General features: G+C 42.4%; 1 protein-coding gene across 1 annotated transcript; it reads left to right on the top strand.

Moving 5' to 3' along the window:
• The first annotated feature begins 1,072 nt into the window (after nucleotides 1-1,072).
• On the top strand, nucleotides 1,073-23,465 carry rnmt (RNA (guanine-7-) methyltransferase). The gene is made up of 11 exons (XM_078175594.1): nucleotides 1,073-1,116; nucleotides 6,801-6,940; nucleotides 7,541-7,670; nucleotides 11,292-11,417; nucleotides 12,736-12,851; nucleotides 20,644-20,825; nucleotides 21,179-21,343; nucleotides 21,510-21,627; nucleotides 22,189-22,290; nucleotides 22,465-22,498; nucleotides 23,300-23,465. Exons 2-11 carry the CDS (start codon nucleotides 6,806-6,808, stop codon nucleotides 23,335-23,337), a joined length of 1,146 nt encoding a protein of 381 aa, XP_078031720.1. The 5' UTR covers nucleotides 1,073-1,116; nucleotides 6,801-6,805; the 3' UTR covers nucleotides 23,338-23,465.
• Nucleotides 23,466-23,932: the final 467 nt, after the last annotated feature.

Raw genomic sequence — 23,932 nt, 5'->3', positions numbered from 1 at the left:
ATATGTCTATATATACGCAGTAAATACATGTATATGTGTCTGTATATATGCAGTAAATATATGTATATGTGTCTGTATATATATAGTAAACACATGTACATATGTGTAGGTATAGATACAGCAAACACATGTATATATGTCTGTATATATTCAGTAAATACATGTATATGTGTCTGTATATATGCATTAAATACATGTGTATATATGCATTAAATACATGTGTATATATGCCTGTATATATTCAGCAAATACATGTATATGTGTCTGTATATATGCATTAAATACATGTGTATATGTGTCTGTATATACAGTAAATACATGTATATATATCTATATATGCAGTAAATACATGTATGTCTGTATATATGCATTAAATACATGTATGTCTGTATATATGCATTAAATACATGTATATATGTGTCTGTATATATGCATTAAATACATGTGTATATGTGTCTGTATATATAGTAAATACATGTATATGTGTGTCTGTTTATAATTAGACACATGTATATGTCTATACGTATGAAGAATTCATACTTTATAAATTAATTTGTTGTCTCATTTTACAAAAAGTAAAATAATATATAAAAACAGTTAAAGAGAAACACATCAGAGCTGTGTGTGTTATTAACAGATCAGCTTTAATTAAACAGCTTAAAATATGAAACAATCATAAAATCCTGATTTCATAGCCGAATTTAACAGAACACTTTAGTTACTCATTTTTAATATAACATTTTTGATGATGTTAGTGCAGTTTTCATATCGACAAGAAAATATTAAATTTGAGGTTTTCTTAACGGAGTTTGGTCAGACAGCGGATCTGATGGTGTAAACGATGTGCTGTCTGTCAGCTCATCGCCGAACTGATCGATAATAGTAATGAATAATGTACGGTCAACAGTTCTTACAGATTAGTGACGCCATAACGGAGTGGAAGACTGTTTATAACCGATATTCTGATCGGATCTGTGAACATGTGCCAAACCTCCTTTCAGAAAGACTATTTTTAATCTACCGGCGTGCTGTGCGTCGCAGATATATGACGCTGTAATATAACGCATGCGCAGCCTTAAGCTACTCAGAGCGCACGCGTCCTGACTGCAGAGCCCCGTGAGTTTGTTTGTTTTCTAACTTTAAAGCTGTGTTTACGTTAACGGAGAGTTTAAGATGTTCTTGATGTTAACGGAGAGTTTAGATGCTTTGTGTTATTACCGGAAGTCAGGTTTAAGTGTTTCCGGCCGGTTTATCTCAGACTGAACACAGCCATTAGCCTGCTAACTGCTAGTAGCTAACAGCTTTTACATCTGCCGCCAATCTCCGTAAACAAATGTTTAAATTAGAGTTTTATCCGTTTATATGAAAACTCACAAACTTTATAAAACTCATTATGACGTGTAACATGATTCTTTAAATTGTTATGAAGAATTCGGCTGAGTTTGCTAACAGCTAACGTTAGCAGCTCTGACGTCACAACAGAGTGGGGGTATCTGTGTTCGTGAGGTGTGTTGATTATTTTTACCTGCTGAGATCACCATGGTAACTGAAGCTGCAGAGCTCACCTGGTCAGGATCAGTTTATGTTCAGTTTCAGACTGACACTGTGGTTAGGGACTGTTCTGTATAAACAGAGGAGGGGGGCTGTTGTCTTTTAATCCTCCCTGAAACAAAATAGAACAGGCTGCAGTGAGAGTTTCTCTCAATGGGATATTTAAAGATTGCAGCTTTTAGTTTAGTGGGGTTTAGTGTTGCTGTAGCCCACAAGAAGTGAGGATTAAAATATATGACCTACACATAATCCACTTTGAATTAATATATATTTTTGAGTCATTACTAAAAGTGTCTGTCATCCAAGAGAGACAATAAAAACTAATGGAACAGTGTTGTCATATTGAAATTTGTCCAAAACCATGTTGATAAAATGTCAGAAACAAGAAATAAAAATGTGAAAAAAATCTTAATAAAATGTCTAAAAATGCAGACAAATGTCTGAAAAAAAGATTAAAATGGTGGACAAAATTCCTAATAAAGTGTCTGAAAAATGTTAGTGAAATTTCCCAAAAGATGTGATAAAATGTCCAAAGAATCTAATTAGAATGTGGGGAAAAATGTAAATAAAATGTCTGAAGAAGAAGTTAATAAAATAAAAAAACAGAAGGGTCGCCACCTTTCCTTTGTCTCACCTCTGTGTACTCGTGTCTCAGTCAGTGTCTGCGCTCTTCATCACGAGGTTTCCTAGGGTCCTCGAACGCAGCACAGGCCAAACTCTTCTTCTTCCCCTCAGCAGCAGTTTATAGTAGGTTTATCACAATACCAGAATTTCAGTAGTCGATACCAATACCAGTGAATTTCCACGATTGGGATGCCCCCCCATCCCCCTTTGACGGCACCACTGGCAGCACGCATGTGAGTGATTGACGGTGACAAAATGTGTGTTGGCTTCGTCGAGTCTACAAAGTGCAGCACGATGCTGGTATATGACAGCAAAAAGACGGGGACCTCGACACTTAAGAGCCACATGACGAAGGCTTACCATGGAAAGAAAGACGAGAGTCACCCTTCAATGTCCACGTTCGTATCCTTAAAAAAAGCATTGAATTGACACGGCCCGCTGAGGGCAAAGTTGTATACGGGCAATTCCATGCAGACCTCACCATGAAAAAACAAAGTAGCCATATTTATAACAAAACCCATTAAAATGTATCATCAAGGTCTATATTTTGAAGTACAAAATACATTTGATCACAATATTCATGCAAATACATGTTTTTCCTCACTACAATGAGGAGACACAATAATGTGAAAATGTATTTTTCAGTGAACAAATTGTATGACTTTCTGAATGGCCAGAATGGCAAAAAAATCACCTACAGATGTCTTCTGACTTCACTTTTTACCAGGAAGGGCTGTTGTATCAATATGTAAATCAGTTATGTACTTTGTGTCTTTCCATTGGCCGGTGGAACGTGCTGTTATGATGCCCGTTTATGGGACAACTCATGTAACGTCCATAACGTTTTTTAGGAAAAGTTGTCATAAAACATGCATTTGGAAAGCAATGTCAGCCAAACTTTCTAAGCAAAGCTAACTTTTAGAAAGATGACATATTAGCAACAATTGTCATCCTAGTCTTATTTTTTGTATTATTTCCGAGCGCTACGGACGTTACCGTGACGGACGTCACATACTGTAGAGTCGATCATATGAACCCCAGTCCATGTGTGAATGTTGATTACACTGTATCACATTAATGGTTACACCCCACTGTTAAACCTACTGCTCTTGTGGCTCGCTGTGTAGTGTTTACTATCATCCTGAATGAGCTATTTGCAGGGATGGGCTGCCGACATGTGAAAAATGTTATTGTATCACATGAATACGCTGGTAGCCTCTCACGATAATACTGCTCTTCTTGTTCGCTGTTTACTAGGGTTGAGCCCGCGAGTATCCGGTGCGGATAAAGCACTTTTGACGAGTATGAGTATTATGTAATACGAGTCATTATCTGTGCTCGTGATGAATGAAAATCCTATAGCTGACCGTGTCCACATTCTGTGATAAGCCAGTCATGCCGGATTTCCACTGGATGCGTGTCCGTTGCGGAACGGCAGCGCTGGTTATCCGCTGCGTGCTCCGCCGTCCGTCAATACCCACCGGCTGCGTTTGCTGTGCGGTGCAGCTCCACCGGAAGACATCTCGGTGCACTGCCATGATTAATATCTCCTCGTCCATGGTGTTCACGGTTGTGAAATGACGTCTGAAAACCTCTGACCTGTTGACTTCAGGCCTGCCTCTGCCCATTATGTAGTTTTTAAGGTGTAGTGCAGGGAAATATGATCCGCCGTGAACACTGTGTATTTTATTTTGAAAATTAACCGGATGTTTTATTGTGTTTCTGTGCACGACTTCCTGCCCCGCACGATCTGCTCTGTGCTGAATTGCTGCGTTGTGCTCCGGTGTCCGGCAAAAATAGAAGTCCTGCGTATCTGTTGTGGAGGGCTCCGGAGTGCCGGAGCTGAGACGGAGCTGCAGCCGGTGGAAACACACACATTGACTAGAATGGAATCCTATCGGCTCCGCTGCCGTGCCGGAGCGGAGACGCAACCAACACACATCTGGTGGAAATTGGCCGTCACACACAGCGCACCTCCCCTACACACACACGGTCACTGCAGCTGTGCCCCGCTCCGCTGACACACACACACACACACACACACACACACACACAGTGACAACCTCTCTGTCAATCACTCACGTTTGACAAATCACGTCTCATCTCTCTTCAATACCGGTTAGGTTTTCTTCAATTGCTTATAGTCAGTAGAGATTCTGGTAAACTTGATTCGTAACAGATGCGGTGCTTTTGTTAGAGCTGAATGCAACTCGCGTCCGTTTTTTTGTTTTTTTTTTTGATTCATCTTCATTAAAGTAAATGAAGATCTGAAAAAAACAGCTCAGAACTATTTGATCAGTAGAACATTTCTCTCTCTCTCTCTCTCTCTCTCTCTCTATACACACACACCATAATCAGCATTATGTTTAACTTTGCATATAAAAGACAAAGAACATTAGGTAGTAAAAAAAAATCGCACTGTCTCATCATAAAAATCATTTAAAAAAAAACCTGCATTTTCCTTAATTGCCAACTGCATGTGCTGTATTCATTGATGCACTTAAGAATATTCATGTTCTGTGTTTCTAAGAAAAGACCAATGGGTGTACTGCCTGTCATCTCGACTTGCGCATTATTAAAATTCACTTGACAGCTGTCACTCTGAGGTGATTTATGACCAGTCAGTCGCATCCAAAAAGGTAACGCCTACTATGTAGTCTACCGGTATGTAATCAATCAGTAGTAGAGTAAATTATTTCTCAGACTACAACATAGATCCAGACTGGTGTGACCCTTTAAATGGGCCACTGAAGTCAAACACCTGTGGGTAAAGCCCTATTTTTGATTGTTTTTTTTTTTTTTTGTCTATTTCAGATGTGTTACATCTATAACGCAAAAATGTAACATCCATAATGCTGGGTATTTTGTCACTTCTCTCAAAATCCAAAGGGTCAAAACATTTCATATTGCAGGCTTATCTTTATCCCAATAAATGTAACTAAAATACGTATATTCAATTTTCTAATTCAAATCAATGCCTTGTCAATGTTAAGCTTAGTTTCCAATTTTTTCTCTGAATGTAACATCCATAACGCTGGAATTGCCCATACGGTACTTACGCTACAGAAAAAAAAAGGTACTGACGTATTTATTGCGTGTTGGTATCGACTTGATACCGAAGTATCGGTTCTCATGACAACCCTAGTTTGTAGATAATCAGTCAGGCGGGGGCCTTGGTGGTCTGATCCTCGGCTACAGAAGTTGGCTCTTGGGACATGGAATGTCACCTCTCTGGCAGGGAAGGAGCCGGAGCTTGTGTAAGAAGTTGAGCGCTACCGCCTAGATATAGTCGGCCTCACCTCGACACATAGTTCCAGCTCTGGAACCCAAGTCCTTGAGAGGGGTTGGACTCTCTCCTTCGCTGGAGTTGCTCCGGGTGAGAGGCGGAGGGCCGGGGTGGGCTTTCTGATAGCCCCCAGACTCTCTGCCTGTACGTTGGGGTTTACCCCGGTAGACGAAAGGGTTGCTTCCCTGCGCCTTCGGGTCGGGGAACGGGTCCTGACTGTTGTCTGCGCTTATGCGCCGAACAACAGTTCAGAGTACCCACCCTTTTTGGAGTCCCTGGGACGGGTGCTGGACAGTGCCCCGGCCGGGGACTCCATTGTTCTGCTGGGGGACTTCAACGCTCACGTGGGCAATGACTGCAGGACCTGGAGGGGCGAGATTGGGAGGAATGGCCTGCCCGATCTGAACCCTGAGTGGTGTGCAGTTATTGGACTTCTGTGCAGGTCGCAGTTTGGCCATAACTAACACCATGTTCAAACATAAGGATGTCCATCAGTGCACGTGGCACCAGGACAGCCTAGGTCGCAGGTCAATGATTGACTTGGTAGTCGTATCATTTGACCTGCGGTCATATGTTCTGGACACTCGGGTGAAGAGAGGAGCAGAGCAGTCAACAGATCACCACCTGGTGATCAATCAATCAATCAATCAATTTTATTTATAAAGCCCAATATCACAAATCACAATTTGCCTCACAGGGCTTTACAGCATACGACATCCCTCTGTCCTTATGACCCTCACAGCTGATCAGGAAAAACTCCCCAAAAAAACCCTTTAACGGGGAAAAAAAAACGGTAGAAACCTCAGGAAGAGCAACTGAGGAGGGATCCCTCTTCCAGGGGTGGTGAGTTGGATCAGATGGCGGGGGAAGACGCCGCGCAGACCTGGCAGGCCCAAACGTGAGGGTCTGCTGGGAACGCCTGGCAGAAGAACCTGTCCAGATGATCTTCAACTCCCACCTCCAGGAGAGCTTCAACCGCGTCCCGAGGGCAGAGGGGGACATTGAGTCCGAATGGGCCTTGTTCCGCTCTGCCATTGTCGAGGTGGCGATTGCGAGCTGTGGCCGCAAGGCCGCTGGGGCCAGTCGCGGCAGAAATCCCTGAACCCGCTGGTGGACACCAGAGGTGAGGGGAGCCGTCAGGCTGAAGAAGGTGGTCTACAGGGGGGGAAGGCAGCAACTTGCTCACACTGTCTACAGTGGGGATATTCAGATGCTCTGTCTGTGCCGTGAGTCACTCTGAGCTCTGAGAGTGTGGAGCAGTAACTGAGTTGTGACTGTAATCTTGAGACTCACCTGTGACTTCCTGTGACTCACCCATGACTTCCTGTTTGTGTTTCAGTGTGGATGATGGAGCTTCAGTCAGCAGTGAAGGAAGGAGGAGACGAAGGAGTGACTCCCAAAGGACAGAAGGCAGGGATGAAGAGGAGACATGAGGAGGAGGAGGAGGAGGAGGAGGAGACCTCACCCACCAAGAAGATGGTAGCTTTATTAACTAATGATCAATAACTGATTAATAACTCAGGTTATATCTGATCGGTTACTGGTAATCCATGAAGATATATGACTGATGATAGTGTCATTGATCTGTCAGGTGATTGATCACAGTATTATTGATCTGTCAGGTGACTGATTACAGTATTATTGATCTGTCAGGTGATTGATCACAGTATTATTGATCTGTCAGGTGACTGATTACAGTATTATTGATCTGTCAGGTGATTGATCACAGTATTATTGATCTGTCAGGTGACTGATCAGTGTCATTGATCTGTCAGGTGATTGATCACAGTATTATTGATCTGTCAGGTGACTGATTACAGTATTATTGATCTGTCAGGTGACTGATCACAGTATTATTGATCTGTCAGGTGATTGATCAGTGTCATTGATCTGTCAGGTGACTGATCACAGTATTATTGATCTGTCAGGTGATTGATCAGTGTCATTGATCTGTCAGGTGATTGATCACAGTGTTATTGATCTGTCAGGTGACTGATTAGTATTATTGATTTGTCAGGTGACTGATCACAGTATTATTGATCTGTCAGGTGACTGATCACAGTGTTATTGATTTGTCAGGTGACCGATCACAGTATGAAGGTGGCAAGTCACTATAACAGTCTACAGGAAGTGGGTCTGGCGGTGCGAAGTCGAAGCAGAATCTTTTTCATGAGGAACTTCAACAATTGGCTGAAGAGCGTCCTGATAGGTAACTAATAACTAATCATCACTGTCAATCAATACATACCTAGTCAGTGATCAATACCAGTTTGTAAATCTAGCACCTTTTGATCAGATTATTTCAGCAGCCCAGACGTGAAGGTTTAGACCTGAACTCACCTGAAACACACCTGAACACACCTGAACATACCTGAACACACCTGGAACACACATGAGCACACCTGTAAAAAGCTGAACACACCTGAACCGCACCTGAAACACACCTGGTACACACGTGAACACACACCTGAAACACACCTGGTAGACACCTGAAACACACCTGAACACACACCTGAACACACCTGGAACACATCTGAACACACTTGAACACACCTGCAACACACCTTGAACACAGTTAAACACATTTTAACACACCTCAACGCTAAGGGTTTTTTTTCACTTACCCGGTCGGGCAAGTTGGTCAGAGATCTATTTGCCCGAATTCAGTTTTTACTTGCCCTATAAAAATTATTAATTTAAGCGGCTATCAAATAACAAAGACTGCAGTTATTTCTATGTTATGTAATCTTTATTCATACTGTGTTTATTAATTAAAAAAACATATGTCAAGTGTTGTAACTTAATTCCTACAGAAATATGACAGTGTCAGAGCTTAAAGTGAAAAATTTGTCAATCGTTGTCCGTCTATAATTTTGCGCCCTACTTGAGCCATGCCCACCTCTATTTATTTTTCACCCCTCTCTCCAGTTCTGCTGTATTAACACTGGGTTTAATATATTTTGCTTCCATCTCTCTGCCCTGCTCTGCTCTACTTCAACGCTGCTTAGCTCTCTCTCTACTCTACCAGTAGACTACCACATCGACCTGTTGCACAAAACACACACAGCAGTGTTTCCCCTAGGATCGAGTTGTATCTATGTATCTACTGGCACCAGAAGGGCTCTTTAGGACTAAGCACATACAGTACATGTGTACACAGTAATGAGCAGGTGAAATGTCTGTCTAGCTTACATATGAGGTGTCTCAAGATTTAGGAACATACAATTGTATTGAATATAATAAAAGTAAAAAGTCACTTGACATGCTGCTGTTTTGTGCTATGACCTATTTAAGTGCTGGAAGTTGTTATTTACGTGACAACGCCTGAACGCAACACAAGCTCAGCACCAAGAGTGCCATGTTTGTCTGTGCGTAACAGCAGTCTGTTGATGGTTATTTACACGCTGTCCATAAGGCTCCGGTCAGGTTTGGTCAGGAAAATGCGGCCTGAGCCGCTCTAGCATGCTCACCTGTGTGTGGTGGAACTCCACCATGCGCGATACAGAGGGCAGAGGAGAACTGTTAACGCATGACCATGTAGACACAGAAATGACACGATGACATAACACCATAAATAGTATATTGTTATGTTATTACAGTGGTGGAAAAAAGTTTTCGGACACCCCATGCATTTGTGAAGTATTGCATTAAGAATCACTCTTAGGTCTTCAAGTGCAATTTCTTTTAGTACAGTCACAGCCAAAATACTAAATAAATCCTAAAAAAGCCATTAAAAACTTAAAATTGATTGGTTCCATAAAAATACATAAGATATTTTATATATTGGGTCATTTTGGTACCAGTGATGAAGGTCGTTCTTTTTATTAAAAGACACAATTTTTGTTGCCAAGCTTCATGTCTACATAAAGCCAGCACATTTGAAAGTTCTTCAGACACAAAAATGGCTAAAACAAGGAACCTAACGCAGGAAACACGCCTGAAGATAAAGATTCTCAGCCAGGAAGGGTACAGCTGCCGCCAGATAGCCAGGAAGTGCAGATGCAGTCCTTCAGCAGTTGGATACACTCTGCAGAAATACAGACGAACCAACAGCTTGGAAGACAAACCAAGATCTGGGCGTCCAAGGGTTTCTTCAGCAAGAAATGACCGCATCCTGATCCGCATGTGCAGGCAAAACCGCCGAATGACATCACAGGAGCTTCAGCAGCAGTGGTCAAACCAAACTGGTGTCCAGTGTTCCACCCGCACTGTATGTGGCCGACTTTTAGATCATGGCTTAAGGTCCTACAAGGCTATCAAGAAGCCCCTGATCAATGAGAGACAGAGGTTAGCCCAGCGTCGTTGAGCCCAGGCACACAACAACTGGACAGCCAGGAATTGGAAGAAGATTTTGTGGTCAGATGAGTCCAGTTTCCAGCTTTATCTTTCTCCTACTAATGTGAGGGTACGCAGAAGGCCAGGCGAAGCATTATCTCCAGCATGTACAGTACGTACTGTCAAGCATGGTGGAGGCAGTATCATGGTTTGGGGATGCATGAGTGCTGCTGGTGTTGGTCATCTCACTGTCTGTGATGGCACATTGAACTCTATCAAGTATTGTACCATTCTTGAAACCCACATGCTCCCTTCTGTGCGTGCACTGTTCCGTCGAGGTAAAAACTGGATGTTTCAACAAGATAATGCCCCTTGCCACACATCCAAGGCCAGTAGAACTTGGCTGCAGGAGCACAGTATCCAGGTCTTAGAGTGGCCAGCTCAATCCCCGGACATGAGCCCCATTGAAAATCTGTGGTGGATTATCAAAAGGTCTGTTTCAAAGCATAAACCAAAGAATTTAGAAGAATTAAAAGCAGTAATTCAAGAAGAATGGGACAAGATTACCCCTCAACAGTGTGAAAGGCTCGTGGGGAACATGCCAGCCAGGATTAGAGCTCTACTACGTGCCAATGGCAGGACTACTAAATATTAATTTGATGATGTGATGGTTTATTTATTTTTTGTTCAGTTTTGAACACATTCTCTGTTATTTGTTGACTTTGATACCGACAATGTTGAGAACTGATATATTGAAACTGTTAAGAATTTAGTTTTGTTAGTTTTCCTTGTAAACAATAAACAAAAAAATATAATTTGTATTTGTTTGTATCTGTCTAATGCAGCCACACCTTTTGAAACACAAAAAAGATTTTTCCACAAATATTTCATGATAATATTTGAGATTGTGTAAAATTTTAAGGGTGTCCGAAAACTTTTTTCCACCACTGTATATGAAGCGTCCGTCGCGCAAAATAATATGACTTTAATTTATGAAGAGGTAAGACAGTGCTCTCTCCTCTTATATGCTGTGCCGCTCTGTGCTTCACTTGTGCCATGTAACCAATCAATGGGGGCTGTGGGCAGGACATTGTTACACAGCTGTGCCTGTGACTTCAGGTAGAAAGACCACTGCATCAGAGCAGAAGAGAACGTTTTAAAATACAGTTACTTTATCAATTAGTTATTAACTTTTGCTATTTTTAGCAACTTGGCCGATCGGGCAAGTGAGTTGTTAGTTTACATGCCTGACCTTGAGTTTTACTTGCCCCGGGCAATCGGGCAATCGTTATTGTTGAGCCCTGCCTTAACACACCTGGAACACACTTGAACTCAACTGAACTCACCCGGAACACACCTCAACACACTTGAACACACCAGAAACATCTGAACACACCTAATTCACCTGAACACACTGGAAACATCTGAACACACCTGGAACACACCTGAACATACCTGAACACACCGGACACACCTGAACATACCTGAACTCACCAGGCACACCTGATAAATATTAACGTTCTTTAAGCTAATTGGGTGATTGTTTGATTTACAGGTGAGATCCTGGAGCAGGTGCGGGCGGCAAGTTCTCAACAGGTGTCTGTGTTGGACCTCGGCTGTGGAAAAGGAGGAGATCTCCTGAAGTGGAGGAGAGGAGGAATCGATCACCTGGTCTGTGCAGGTAAATTATTTTTATTGATTTAAAACATTAGCTGATAAAGACAAATACTCCGGCCCTATAACAACAGCGCCTGTCCAACCAATGAGAATTCAACAACCAACTGACCAGATCTTTACAGCCCGGGCAGCTGTGGCTCAGAGGTAGTGCGGGTCGTCCACCAATCGAAACAGGCGGTTCAATCCTGGGCTCCTCCAGGCTGCATGTCGAAGTACCCTTGAGCAAGATACTGAACCCCAAATTGCTCCAGATGGCTGTTCCATCGGTGTGTGAGTGTGTTAAAACTGAGTAGCAGGTGGCACCTTGTATGGTAGCCTCGGCCACCAGTGTATGAATGTGTGTGTGAATGGGTGAATGTGACTCGTAGTGTAAGCGCTTTGAGTGGTCACTAAATGACTAGAAAGGCGCTATACAAATGCAGGTCCATTTTACTCCTGTCAGGAACTTGTCTGTCAGGGACTCATCTGTCAGGAACTCATATGTCAGGGACGCTTCAGGGGCTCTTCTGTCAGGGACTTGTCTGTCAGGGACTTGTCTGTCAGGGACTTTCCTGTGAGGGACTTGTCTGTCAGGGACTTGTCTGTCAGGGACTCGTCTGTCAGGGACTCTTCTGTCAGGGAGTTGTCTGTCAGGGACTTGTCTATTGGGGACTCGTCTATCAGGAACTCGTCTGTCAGTGACACTTCTATGAGGGACTTGTCTGTCAGGGACTCTTCTGTCAGGGACTCGTCTGTCAGGGACTCTTCTGTCAGGGACTTGTCTGTCAGGGACTTGTCTATTGGGGACTCGTCTATCAGGAACTCGTCTGTCAGTGCTTATATGAGGGACTTGTCTGTCAGGGACTCGTCTGTTAGGAACTTGCTGCAGCATATCGTCCAATCACAGTGGAAGAGGGGCGGGACATAGACGACACAAAGAGGAGCAGGTTGTCCTCTGTCACGATGTTCTTCGACCATTTCTCCGTCCAAAGTGAGGGGGTCGTCTGTACTCCACATGGTGTTATTGCACCAGTATGGAGCATTATATCCTGAATTATCCTGATGTCGACTCATCGACTGAGATTCTGTTGGAGCGGCGTCAGTTTTCAGGAACATGTATTATTTTACTGTAAAACTCAATTGCTTGTTCACATCCGGATAAGTTCGCATTACATCACCCACCAGTGGCAGCGTTTAGTAGCACAGTGCATTCTGGTAGTTGTAGTTTTTCTACTTTTTGAGTGACATCAGTCTCAGAGGTGAATTTTCTGTTGTCAGTTTCACCGTTAATAAAACTCAGAGGAGACGAATCATTACCCAGTAATGTGTCTTTTCATTTCCAGATATCGCCGGAGTGTCGGTGGAGCAGTGTCGTAGCCGGTACGAAGACATGAAGAAGAAGAGTCACGTGAATGAGAAGATCTTCAGCGCTCAGTTCATCAACGCCGACTGTTCCAAGGTAGAACCACAACACCTAGATCAGATTATCAGAGGATGGTTCTACTTAGAGGTTTGTGTCTGGGTGAAGGTAATAATCAGTAATCAATAATATTAGTGATGATCAATAATCAATAATATTAGCCTGGGTGATAATCAATAATCAGTAATAGTCTGGGTGATGATCAATAATCAATATTAGTCTGGGTGATGATCAATAATCAATATTGGTCTGGGTGATGATCAATAATCAATATTAGTCTGGGTGATGATCAATAATCAGTATTAGTCTAGGGAATGATGAATAATCATTAATAGTCTGGGTGATGATCAATAATCAATATTAGTTGGGTGATGATCGAAGTTTCTTGTGAAAGTGTCAGAAACACTCTAGGTGATACAGAGACAGAGTAATGGGACTCTGAAGTGAATAACTGTCTGTGGCTTCATCTGAGCAGGTAAATGACACTGTGGGGCTGTAGGCACACTATCAATGAACACTTGTTTCAAATTTGAAGAAGACTGCTCAAAGTATGACCATTCTACAGTGTTTTTACCATGAAAAGATCCAGGTGGAGCTCCAAATGACAAGTGGGTCACTCTGCTTCAAAATAGTACTATCAGTAATCAAACAACACTCAGCCAGCTTCAAATATTGTACCTTATTGAAATCAGGTGTGATTATGATAGCTGATGTTGTTTATGACACAGAAACACCATAAAATATCACCAAATAAAGCCGTATCAGTGTTTCCTCTAGAATTTGTTTCAGCAGCGGGGGCAGGCTCTCCGGGGAGCAGTGGCGGCGTAAACAAATGACACTTGACTGCAGATTTTACTTTTACAACCTATTTATTGAATGGCCCGTTGAAAATGGCTTTTTAAAGGTTGAATGAAAAAAATAAATAAAACTATAAAATTAAATAAATACAAATAAAAACAATAAACAATAATTTCTTGACGGGGCTGTAGAATCAGTGGCAAAGTTTGCACCCTGGCTCAGAACAATTAATTTTTCTGGGTTTTTTATAGAAGAGCTCTAAGGCTCTGTTGTACAGAAATTCTCCGAGAGGTGGCCTGCTGATGGTCAGCAGCATACATGCTGCAAGGTGATCCCCCTGCAGCCTGTTTCTCAAGTCAGTCTTCACCTACAAATAGAAACAATAATGAGATTGTTTCTCTCAATTTCCTACACCCTAATCATCTTAAAATTGTTTCTGTCTGTTTGTGTCTGATGATATATTATTAAATGTCTTACCCTATTCATTGTTGAAAAATCCCTCTCACAGTTCACACTTGAGATGGGAACCGTCAGGGCAATTGCTGCCAGCTGGCTCATGGAGGGATACAGCTATAACAACTCATCATCATTCTGGGATGACAGTTTTTCCATTGTTGTTACTTGGTCCATATCCTGAAACACATTAAACACAGTGGGATGACATGTCATTAAATAGGTTCCTCCATCATCTTTGTGCTGAACTCCCCCATTAATTTGGACCTAACATTTTACTTTAAAAGCTCCTGTGAGTAAATGCTGCTTGTAGGATGACCATTCATGCAGCAGAGTGGTTTCAGGCTGCTGCTGCAGGAATTTTTTGGACAGGGTCTTGAGGTCCTCAGTGATGACAGCATCATCTTCTTTAAGTGCCTTGGGTCCCAGCACATGGAAAGCTCCAATTATCCCCAGGTTTTGAAATCTCCTGTCCAGGCTGTCCAGGAGACCATCCAGATATGGCCCCATTACCTAAACATGGCACAAAAAACGAAAATGAGTACTGAGTTTAATTAATTGAAATCTTTACACAGGGAGATAAGCTAAGAGTTAGGTCTCCTTTCCAGAAGTCAATCAATCAATCAATTTTATTTATAAAGCCCAATATCACAAATCACAATTTGCCTCACAGGGCTTTACAGCATACGACATCCCTCTGTCCTTATGGCCCTCACAGCTGATTAGGAAAAACTCCCCAAAAAATTTAAAACAGTTTCCCCCTGGGGATTAATAAAGTATTCTGAATCTGAAAAAACACTTTAACGAGGGGAAAAAAATGGTAGAAACCTCAGGAAGAGCAACTGAGGAGGGATCCGTCTTCCAGGACGGACAGACGTGCAATAGATGTCGTACAGAACAGATCAGCATAATAAATTAACAGTAATCTGTATGACACAATGAGAGAGAGAGAGAGAGAGAGATGCAGGACAGACGGTAATGACAGTAGCTTACAACAACATTAATGAAAGTAATATTATAATTAATAATATATTAATATCTGGCAGTATACATGTGTGACAATAATCATATGTGTATAATAACAGTAGAAGTATGACTAATGACTAATGATGGCAGCAGCAGCAGGAGGCATCTGGCAGGACCACGGCAGCAGCACAACCACACACGTCACGCTGTCCAGGCACCGCTGTGATATGAGTTAATCTGAGAGACAGTGGAGCACAAAGGCTCCGGAGAAGAAGCCGAGTTAGTGACATCCAGAATGGCCGAGTTAGCAAGATGCAGTAATAGGACACGAGAGAGAGAGAGAGAGAGAGAGAGAGATAGAGAGAGAGAGAGAAGGTGCCTGGTGTATTATAGGGGGGTCCTCCGGCAGACTAGGCCTAAGTCAGCCTAAAGGGCCGAACATACTCGGGCGGAACATACGCGGAACGGACTCCGCGGAGGTCCGCGCGGACTCAAAGTGGACGTCTGCAAGGCCTGTGTGCGCAAAGCTCAGATTTTATGACCGTGCGGACTCCGCTCTGCGCACCAGTGACTGCTTGGCATGTATTTTTCACATCGCAGGGATTTTTCACGGACATTTTTACAGGAAACTACAACGCGGAAGTGCGCTCGACTATGGAAGCCCAAATGACTGCGGACATTCCCCGCGGAGTCCGTTCCGCTTATAGCACGCCAGTGTATGTTCGGGCCTTAACTAGGGGCTGGTACAGGGCAAGCCTGAGCCAGCTCTAACTATAAGCTTTATCAAAGAGGAAAGTCTTAAGTCTAGTCTTAAATGTGGAGACGGTGTCTGCCTCCCGGACCGTAACAGGAAGCTCATAAAATCATTGCTGCTAAGGGCTAAAGGAATACAAGGCTCAATAGAGCTTTGACTCTCAGTCAGCCTGGCTACAGTGCTGAAAAGAAACTTGGGGTTATTTTTGTTTTCTTCTATTAAAGCTGAGTAATAGTTTGCTCTGGCATTGCGGAGGCCCCTCTTATAAGGTTTGAGACTGTCTGCCCAGATTAAAGGAGATTCTTCCAGTTTGGTTAATCGCCAATTCCTTTCAGACTTTCGTGATATTTGTTTTAACTTACGGGTTTGAGAGTTATACCAAGGAGCGAACTTTCTTGGCTTTGTTAACTTCTTTTTAAGAGGAGCTACAGAGTCGAGTGTTGTTCGCAGTGAGCCTATGACACTATCAACAAAATGATCAATTCGGGAGAGGTTAAAGTCGGTACGGGAAACCTCTGTTACTGAAGGACATGGTATTGAATTTAACAACGGAGTAATCTTTTCCTTAAATTTTGCGATAGCACTATCTGATAAACATCTAGTATAGTAACTGTTGCTGAGTGGCGTGTAATCGGGTAAAAAGAAATCAAAAGTAATCAGATAATGATCCGATAGCGAGGGATTCTGTGGAAAGACTGTTAGGTTATCAATTTCAATTCCATACATCAGAACTAGATCGAGGATATGGTTAAAACAGTGAGTGGGTTCATGTACACCGTGACTGAAGCCAATGGAGTCTAATAATGAGATAAACGCGGTAGCCAGGGAGTCATTATTAATGTCGACATGAATGTTAAAATCGCCTACAATAATAACTTTATCTGATTTAAAAACTAAACTGGATAAAAACTCTGAGAATTCAGATACAAATTCAGAATACGGGCCAGGAGCACGGTACACTATAACAAATAAAAGTGGCTGCGAGGTTTTCCAGGTCGGATGTAAAAGACTAAGAACGAGGCTTTCAAATGAATTATAATCTAGTTTAGGTTTAGGGCTGATTAACAGACTAGAGTTAAAAAATGGCTGCAACTCCCCCTCCTCGGCCGCTGCCTCGAGGAATGTGGGTATTATTATGACTGGGAGGAGTGGACTCATTTAGACTAACATATTCATCTGGACACAGCCAGGTTTCAGTGAGACTGAGTAAATCAATATGATTATCTGATATTAATTTGTTTACTAACACTGCTTTAGACGAAAGAGACCTGATATTTAACAGTCCGCATTTAATTCTCCTGTTTTGTTTTTCTGTCACAGAAGAGGTTTTAATTTTTATGAAGTTGTTATGCACAACTCCTCTTTGTTTAATTTTAGATTTAAATAATGTAGGTGGTCAGGGGACAGACACCGTTTGTATAAAACTATGGAAACTATGGCTGGGTAACTGAACTAGAAGCTCAGAGAAGCGTATCGGACTGCGACTCTCTGTCCTGGTCTCAACTCTGGGCTGTTAGGGATTTAAATTACTAATAAAATTTTCCAGGTTCCTAGAAACGAGAGCAGCTCCATCCAAAGTGGGATGAATGCCGTCTCTCCTAATAAGACCAGGTTTTCCCCAGAAAGTTTGCCAATTATTAACGAAACCTACATCGTTTGCTGGACACCACCTGGACAGCCAGCGACTAAATGATGACATGCGGCTAAACATGTCATCACTGGTCAGATTTGGGAGGGGTCCAGAGAAAACTACGGAGTCCGACATCGTTTTTGCATATTCACACACCGAGGCAATATTAATTTTAGCGACCTCCGATTGGCCTAACCGTGTGTCATTGCCGCCGACGTGAATAACAGTCTTACTGAATCTACGTCTAGCTTTAGCCAGCAGTTTTAGATTTGATTCAGTGTCGCCCACTCTGGCCCCAGGGATACATTTGACTATGGCCGCTTCACGTTCCTCAGAATAGAGCTGCCAGTAACCAGAGTTTTATCCTCAGCGGGTGTGTCGCTGAGTGGGGAAAAGCGGTTGGAAACGTGAACAGGCTGGTGGTGAGCCATGGGTTTTGGCTTGGACCTGTGCCTCTGGCGAACCGTAACCCAATCTCCTGGCTGAACGGGAGTTACCGGCGGACAGCTAGCAGAGGCTAAGGCTATGCTATGTGGCTCCGCACTGGCTACAGGGGGCTGGCTAACTACTGCAGTTACTGAATGGTTTTCCATGGTGCAGAGCCGCGCTTCTAATTCACTAAGCCTCGCCTCCAATGCAGCAAATAAGCTTATTACACTTATTACAATTATCACTGTCGCTAAAGGAGGCAGAGGCATAACTGAATATTTGGCACACCGAGCAAGAAAGAGCAGGAGAAGCAGAAGCCATCGCTAACTGTTGAGCTAATGTAGCTACCAAGGCTAGTAACGTGCAAACAACAGCTAAGAGATTAGTGAGAAAGTCGTAGAAAGGAGGAGAGCTATAAGTGTTTAAACAGAACTAGTGTGGGTTAAGACTTGAAGTAGACGTTAAAGCAAGTGAAGTGAGAAAGCAGGCTTGTAGAATTTACCAGAGCAGTACAGAGATGTTGTCATAGAAACACCGGAAATGACACAACTCGCTTACCGCAATACGTCAGCACGTCAGCCAGCCTACTCTCATCTCTCTGTCTCCTGCACCATCACTTTGCTCTCCTGCTCCTTCACTCGGCTCTCCCCCTGCTGTACTCTGCCCTCCTTCACTTTGTTCCACTGTTTCTCCCTGTCTAATGTTATTTGTCTTATATGATTACATAAAACATTTACGTTTGATAATTTACACTCACATCACATGTGATTACAAGTGTGAACACAATGTTTGACCTAACCATCATCATTTATGAGTCAGTAAAAAGCTAATGATACCTGACTAGCATCATCTTCATCAGGTGTCTTTCTGTTCTTCGAAAAATATTTGAACAAGCTCATCTGAAAATGCAGTCAGCAGTTACATCATGGCATGTAGATATTAGCTTAATGCTATCAGTTAGTTTACTCATGTTAGCGACACTGAGTTGGCACCGGGCCCAATTAACTTAAGCTACCGATATGTTATGTAACATTAGCTGGCCATCAATATTTTGCAAATGTCTGTTTAAGTTGTAAAATCTATTATGAGTTATCTTAAGCTAATAAATCTACCTTGTCTCTGTTAAGTTGCTGCCCTATTTTCCAATACGACACTCCTCTGACTCTCTGACCTGGTGCCTGGGTGCTTGACGTGATGTCACTTTCAAGGCCGCAGTCTCGCGAGTAATTAACGTCGCCAAAGAGTAGATACTGAGCAAGATAGTTATCTGTAGTTTACCCCAGTGCAGGACTCTGCTGTGAAGGTGGAGACATGCGGCGGTGGTGTATTTGTGACAATAAAAAAAAATAAATAAATAAATTTGAAGGAGCGGCGGCTAGGATTTAGGAATGGCAGCCCGTCACTCCTAAAAAAATGTAGAGGAAATACTGCATATGAAATGTGAAAGTTATGATCTCACTAGACAGTATATCTCAGCCAAAAATAGTGGTAGGAGTGAGACTCTTACCTTTTATAAACGATCTAAGTCCCCATTGCCGGTCCACATAAGATTGCGAGTAATCCTTTAACTTTTCCTGTCGAAAAACGGCATGACATGACTTGTCACCACTCATTGCGATTTTGGACTTTGTGTGTTTAGGCTGTTCTGGTGCGAAGTACATAATAAATAAAAGAAAAACGATGTTATTTTTGAAAAGTCGAGAGCTTCCTGAATCTGTCAGTACCAAACATCACATGGTTTGATGACGTAGTGCGCCTGGGAGATACCATTTAACAGAGGAGGGGGGGGGGAGTGAGGACGTCGGCGTCCTGGGGGAGTTCAATTCAGTAAGATCTGTTGAAATCAGTTTAAATCAATTCAGTTAAAATCAGTTAGATCCCACTTAATCAGTTAGATGTGTTTGTGTGAAATCATTAAAATCAGTTTTAATCAGTCAAATCCAGTAAAATCAGTTAAGTCAGTTTAATTAGATAAAATAAGTTAAATCTAGTAAAATTAGTTAAATTAGTTAAATCTAGTGAAATGAATGGAAGTCAGTTTAAATCAGTCAAATCTAGTAAAATCAGTTAAAGGCAGTGAAAATCTGTTAGATGCAGGTAAATCAGTTAAAATCGGTTTAATTCAGTTAAATCAGTTATTCAGTTCGATTGGTGAAACATCACTTAAATCAGTTAAAATTAGTTAAATCCAGTAAAATCTGTTTAGATCAGTCAAAATCAGTTAAAACAGTTTAAACCAGGTGAATCTAGTTAAATCAGTGTAGATCAGTTAGATTTGGTAAAATCAGTTAAATTATTTACAATCATTTAGATCTAGGAAAATCAGTTGAAATCAGTTACAGTCAGTTAAAATCAGTCAGAGCCAGTAAACTCGGTTAAAATCAATTAAATTAGTTAAAATCAGTTAAATGGGTAAAAGCAGTTAAAATTGGTCAAGATCAGTTAAATCCAGTTAAATCAGTTCAAATCAGTTATATGAAAATCAGTGTTGAGATGTTTTTGTTCCCTGTGGTTTTCCGTAGTTTCCTGTCTGACTCTTTTAACCATTTCCGGGTTGAGAAAGGTGACTTGAACTCTTAGAATTGTGACTGAAACTCCTAGAAATATGACTGGAACTCTTTTGAGTTGTGATTCGAACTCTTTGAATCATGACTTGAAGTCTTTGAATAGTGACTTGAACTCCAAGAAGCGTAACTGTAACTCTTATGAATTGTGACTTGAACTCTGAATTGTGACTCAAACTGTTAGAATTGTGACTCGAACTGTTGGGAACGTGACTTGAACTGTTTGACGTGTTTCAGGAGGTGCTGTCGGAGAAGCTGGACGACCCTGAGCTGATGTTTGACATCTGCAGCTGTCAGTTTGTGTATCACTACTCGTTTGAGAGTGAACAGAAGGCTGACATGATGCTGAGAAATGCATGCGAGCGTCTGAAACCAGGAGGTTACTTTATCGGAACGACGCCAGATGCCTTCGAACTTGTGTAAGAATAAAGGTCTTGACAGGAAGTTGATGGTGTTTAATGTTGGAATTGGAATTTGAAATTTATTTATTTAAAACAGGGACAATGCATAAATAAACAATCTTGTAGAAACAAGAAAAGATGTCTTGAGCCAGGTTATAGCAGCTTTGCTAATTTCCACCCGTAGTCCCTGGGTAGGTAAGGATAACAATATTAAAATTGTTGCGATATACAGAAATAGAAATGAATTGATGACCATGGTATTTAAAAATAGACAAAACAAACTGACTGATGTGTGAATCTGTGGAGAAGGTGACCCTGATCAGAGTAATGAAGTGCCTTCTTGTTGTTCTTCTGCTCCTCTTCCTGGACAGGAAACGCCTGGAGGCGTCGGACTCTCTGTCGTTTGGTAATGAGGTTTTTAAAGTGTCCTTCCAGTCCAAAGGTTCCTACCCTCTGTTTGGCTGTCAGTATCACTTCAGCCTCCACGATGTTGTCGATGTTCCAGAGTCACTTGTCTATTTTCCCCTGTTCCAACAGTAAGAGTTTATTATTAGTATTAATACGTCACGGGGAGATGACATCGTCATCATGTGTTAACATGGATCATACTTTACTGGTTCTACTGTAATGCCTCTCTTCTCTTCTCTTCTCTTATCTTCTCCACCTGCTCCTCCTCCTCCTCCTCCTCCTCTTCCTCCTCAGGATGGCGAGACGTTACAACATGCGTCTGGTGATGAAGAGGAGGTTCTCTGAGTACTTTGAGGAGAAGGTGAAGAAGGAGCATCATCGCAGCCTGATGATGAAGATGATGGCTCTGGAGGTAAAACTTCATCAGGTCACTGAGCCTTTAGTCCCGTCACATGTCACATGTTCTTGTTGTGGTGTTTATTGTTCATTAGTTGATGTAAACACAATAAAGACAAATGTAATGTTGGTTCAGATGAATACCTTGTTGTTGTTGTTGTTGTTTAAGAGACCGATTTAATTTATTTACACCAGATTATTGCTCATATGTAGGTAACATGAATTTTCTGTGTGAATAAGTATGTACTACATGTTTTGACTGTGTTGTTAAAATACACTTCTGTTGTTGGTAACATGTATTTCCCGTGTAGTCATCACGTGTTGACCCGTGTGCTCATCACGTGTTGATCCGTGTACTCATCACGTGTTGAGCCGTGTACTCATCACGTGTTGATCCGTGTGGTCATCACGTGTTGAGCTGTGTAGTCATCACGTGTTGACCAGTGTACTCATCATGTGTTGACCAGTGTACTCATCACGTGTTGACCTGTGTGGTCATTACGTGTTGAGCCGTGTACTCATCATGTGTTGACCTGTGTCATTAATGTTTGTTGACCCATGTGGATGTATGTTTCAGCCCTTCCCGTGTGAGGATGGAGGTCGACTGGCGACAGACAGCAGAGGAGAGTACGAACATGCCAAAGAGTTGTGCAGCAGAGCTGATGTCAGACTACCACTGGTGGGTCCAACCTAACCCCTGACCCCCTGACCCCTAACCTGATAATCCTGATCCCTAACCCGATAATCCTGACTCCCTGGCTCTAATGCTTCTAACATCACACAGTCTGACTCAGGTTCCTGCTGGTTCGGTTATGTTTTGTTTAACAGTGTTTGTTTGTTTGTCTGTTTGCAGGGCACTCTGAGCAGATCTGAGTGGGAAGCAGCCAGTAAGTTTCTTAACGTTACCGTCACTGTTACAGATAAATATTTACGGCAACTTCACTGTTTCAGATAAATCGTTTGGTTAAAAGTTTTTCATTGTTAACAGAAAATAAACTAAAACATTTAGATGTTAAATAGAGTTTTAATCAGTGACTTTAAATATTTCTGGTCATGATAAATCTCTGTCTGTCTCTCTCTCTGTTTGTCTCTGTCTCTGTGTATCTCTGTCTGTCTTCTCTTTGTCTGTCTGTCCCCATTCTTTGTCTGTCTGTCTGTCTGTCTGTGTGTCCTCTTTTCATTCTCTCTCTGTCCTCTGTCTCCCTGTCTGTCTCTGTCTGTCTTCTATCTTTTGTCTGCCTGTCCTCTGTCTGTCCTCTCTATCTGTCTCTGTTTTCTGTGTTTTCTCTGTCTGTGTGTTTGTCCTCTCTTTCTGTCTGTCTGCTATCTTCCGTATGTTTGTCTGTCTCTCTGTCCTGTCTCTGTCCGTTTGTCCGTGTGTCTGTCTCTTCTCTATCTGTTCTGTTTTTTCTCTGTCTGTCTGTCTGTCTGTCTGACTCTGTCCTTTCTCTCTCTGTTGTCTGTCTGTTTGTCTGTCTGTCCTTTTTCCGTTCTCTCTCTGGTTTCTGTCTGTCTGTCTGTCTGTCTGTCTGTCCGTCCGTCCGTCCGTCCGTCCTCTGTCTGTCTATTTGTCTTCTTTCTGTTGTCTGTCTGTTCTCTGTCTGTCTCTTCTCTGTCTGCCTGTCCTCCTTCTGTCCTATGTCTGTGTGTGCTCTGTGTCTTTGTCTGTCCTCCTGCCTGCTGTCCAGGTATCTACCTGGTGTTTGTCTTCCAGAAGATGTCCTGAAGATGAAGACAGCATGCTTGTCCTCACTTCCTGCTGATTTTATCTTTGTGTGTTTGTACAGTTTTTTTTTTTTGATAAATATGAATTTTGTTTGATGTTCAAATGAATTAAAAGTCAATTTAAACTGTTTCCTGTTTTTGTGTCATTGATGGTCTGAGTGTATGCAGAGAACAGGAGTTATATATGTAACCACTGACTGAGGTTAAAGGTGAGTGATGACATTATACAGTCACTTCGTGGTGTTGTCCATATTATAGCAGGTCACTGGGGGGGTGGGGGGTGGTCGGTCGACTTGTGGAACAGGTGGTGTAACACCAGGGCCACACTGCCAACAAAGTGCTGTGAAGTGCAGTGCACTGAAATTGTCACGCAAGTCTGTTCACATCAGACGCGCATTTCTCCACGCCGGTCGACAAGCGCTTCTGCTCCCAGCTGTTAGAATAGGGGACTGTACCCCATCCCCTGCTAGAGGGGAAGGGTGGTGCACTGTCCATCCTCCCAGGGGCACCCCAGCCATGCTGCCCCCCCCTGTATTTGTTGTGGCGCTTTCTGCCATATTGGACTGTTGTCCAGGCACCATCAGCCATGGTTGTGT

The sequence above is a fragment of the Epinephelus lanceolatus genome, chromosome 16 (assembly GCF_041903045.1).
Source record: "Epinephelus lanceolatus isolate andai-2023 chromosome 16, ASM4190304v1, whole genome shotgun sequence".
Classification (NCBI taxonomy): domain Eukaryota; kingdom Metazoa; phylum Chordata; class Actinopteri; order Perciformes; family Serranidae; genus Epinephelus; species Epinephelus lanceolatus.
Note: the sequence above shows the minus strand (reverse complement) of the source record. Positions and strands in the feature narration are given on the sequence as shown.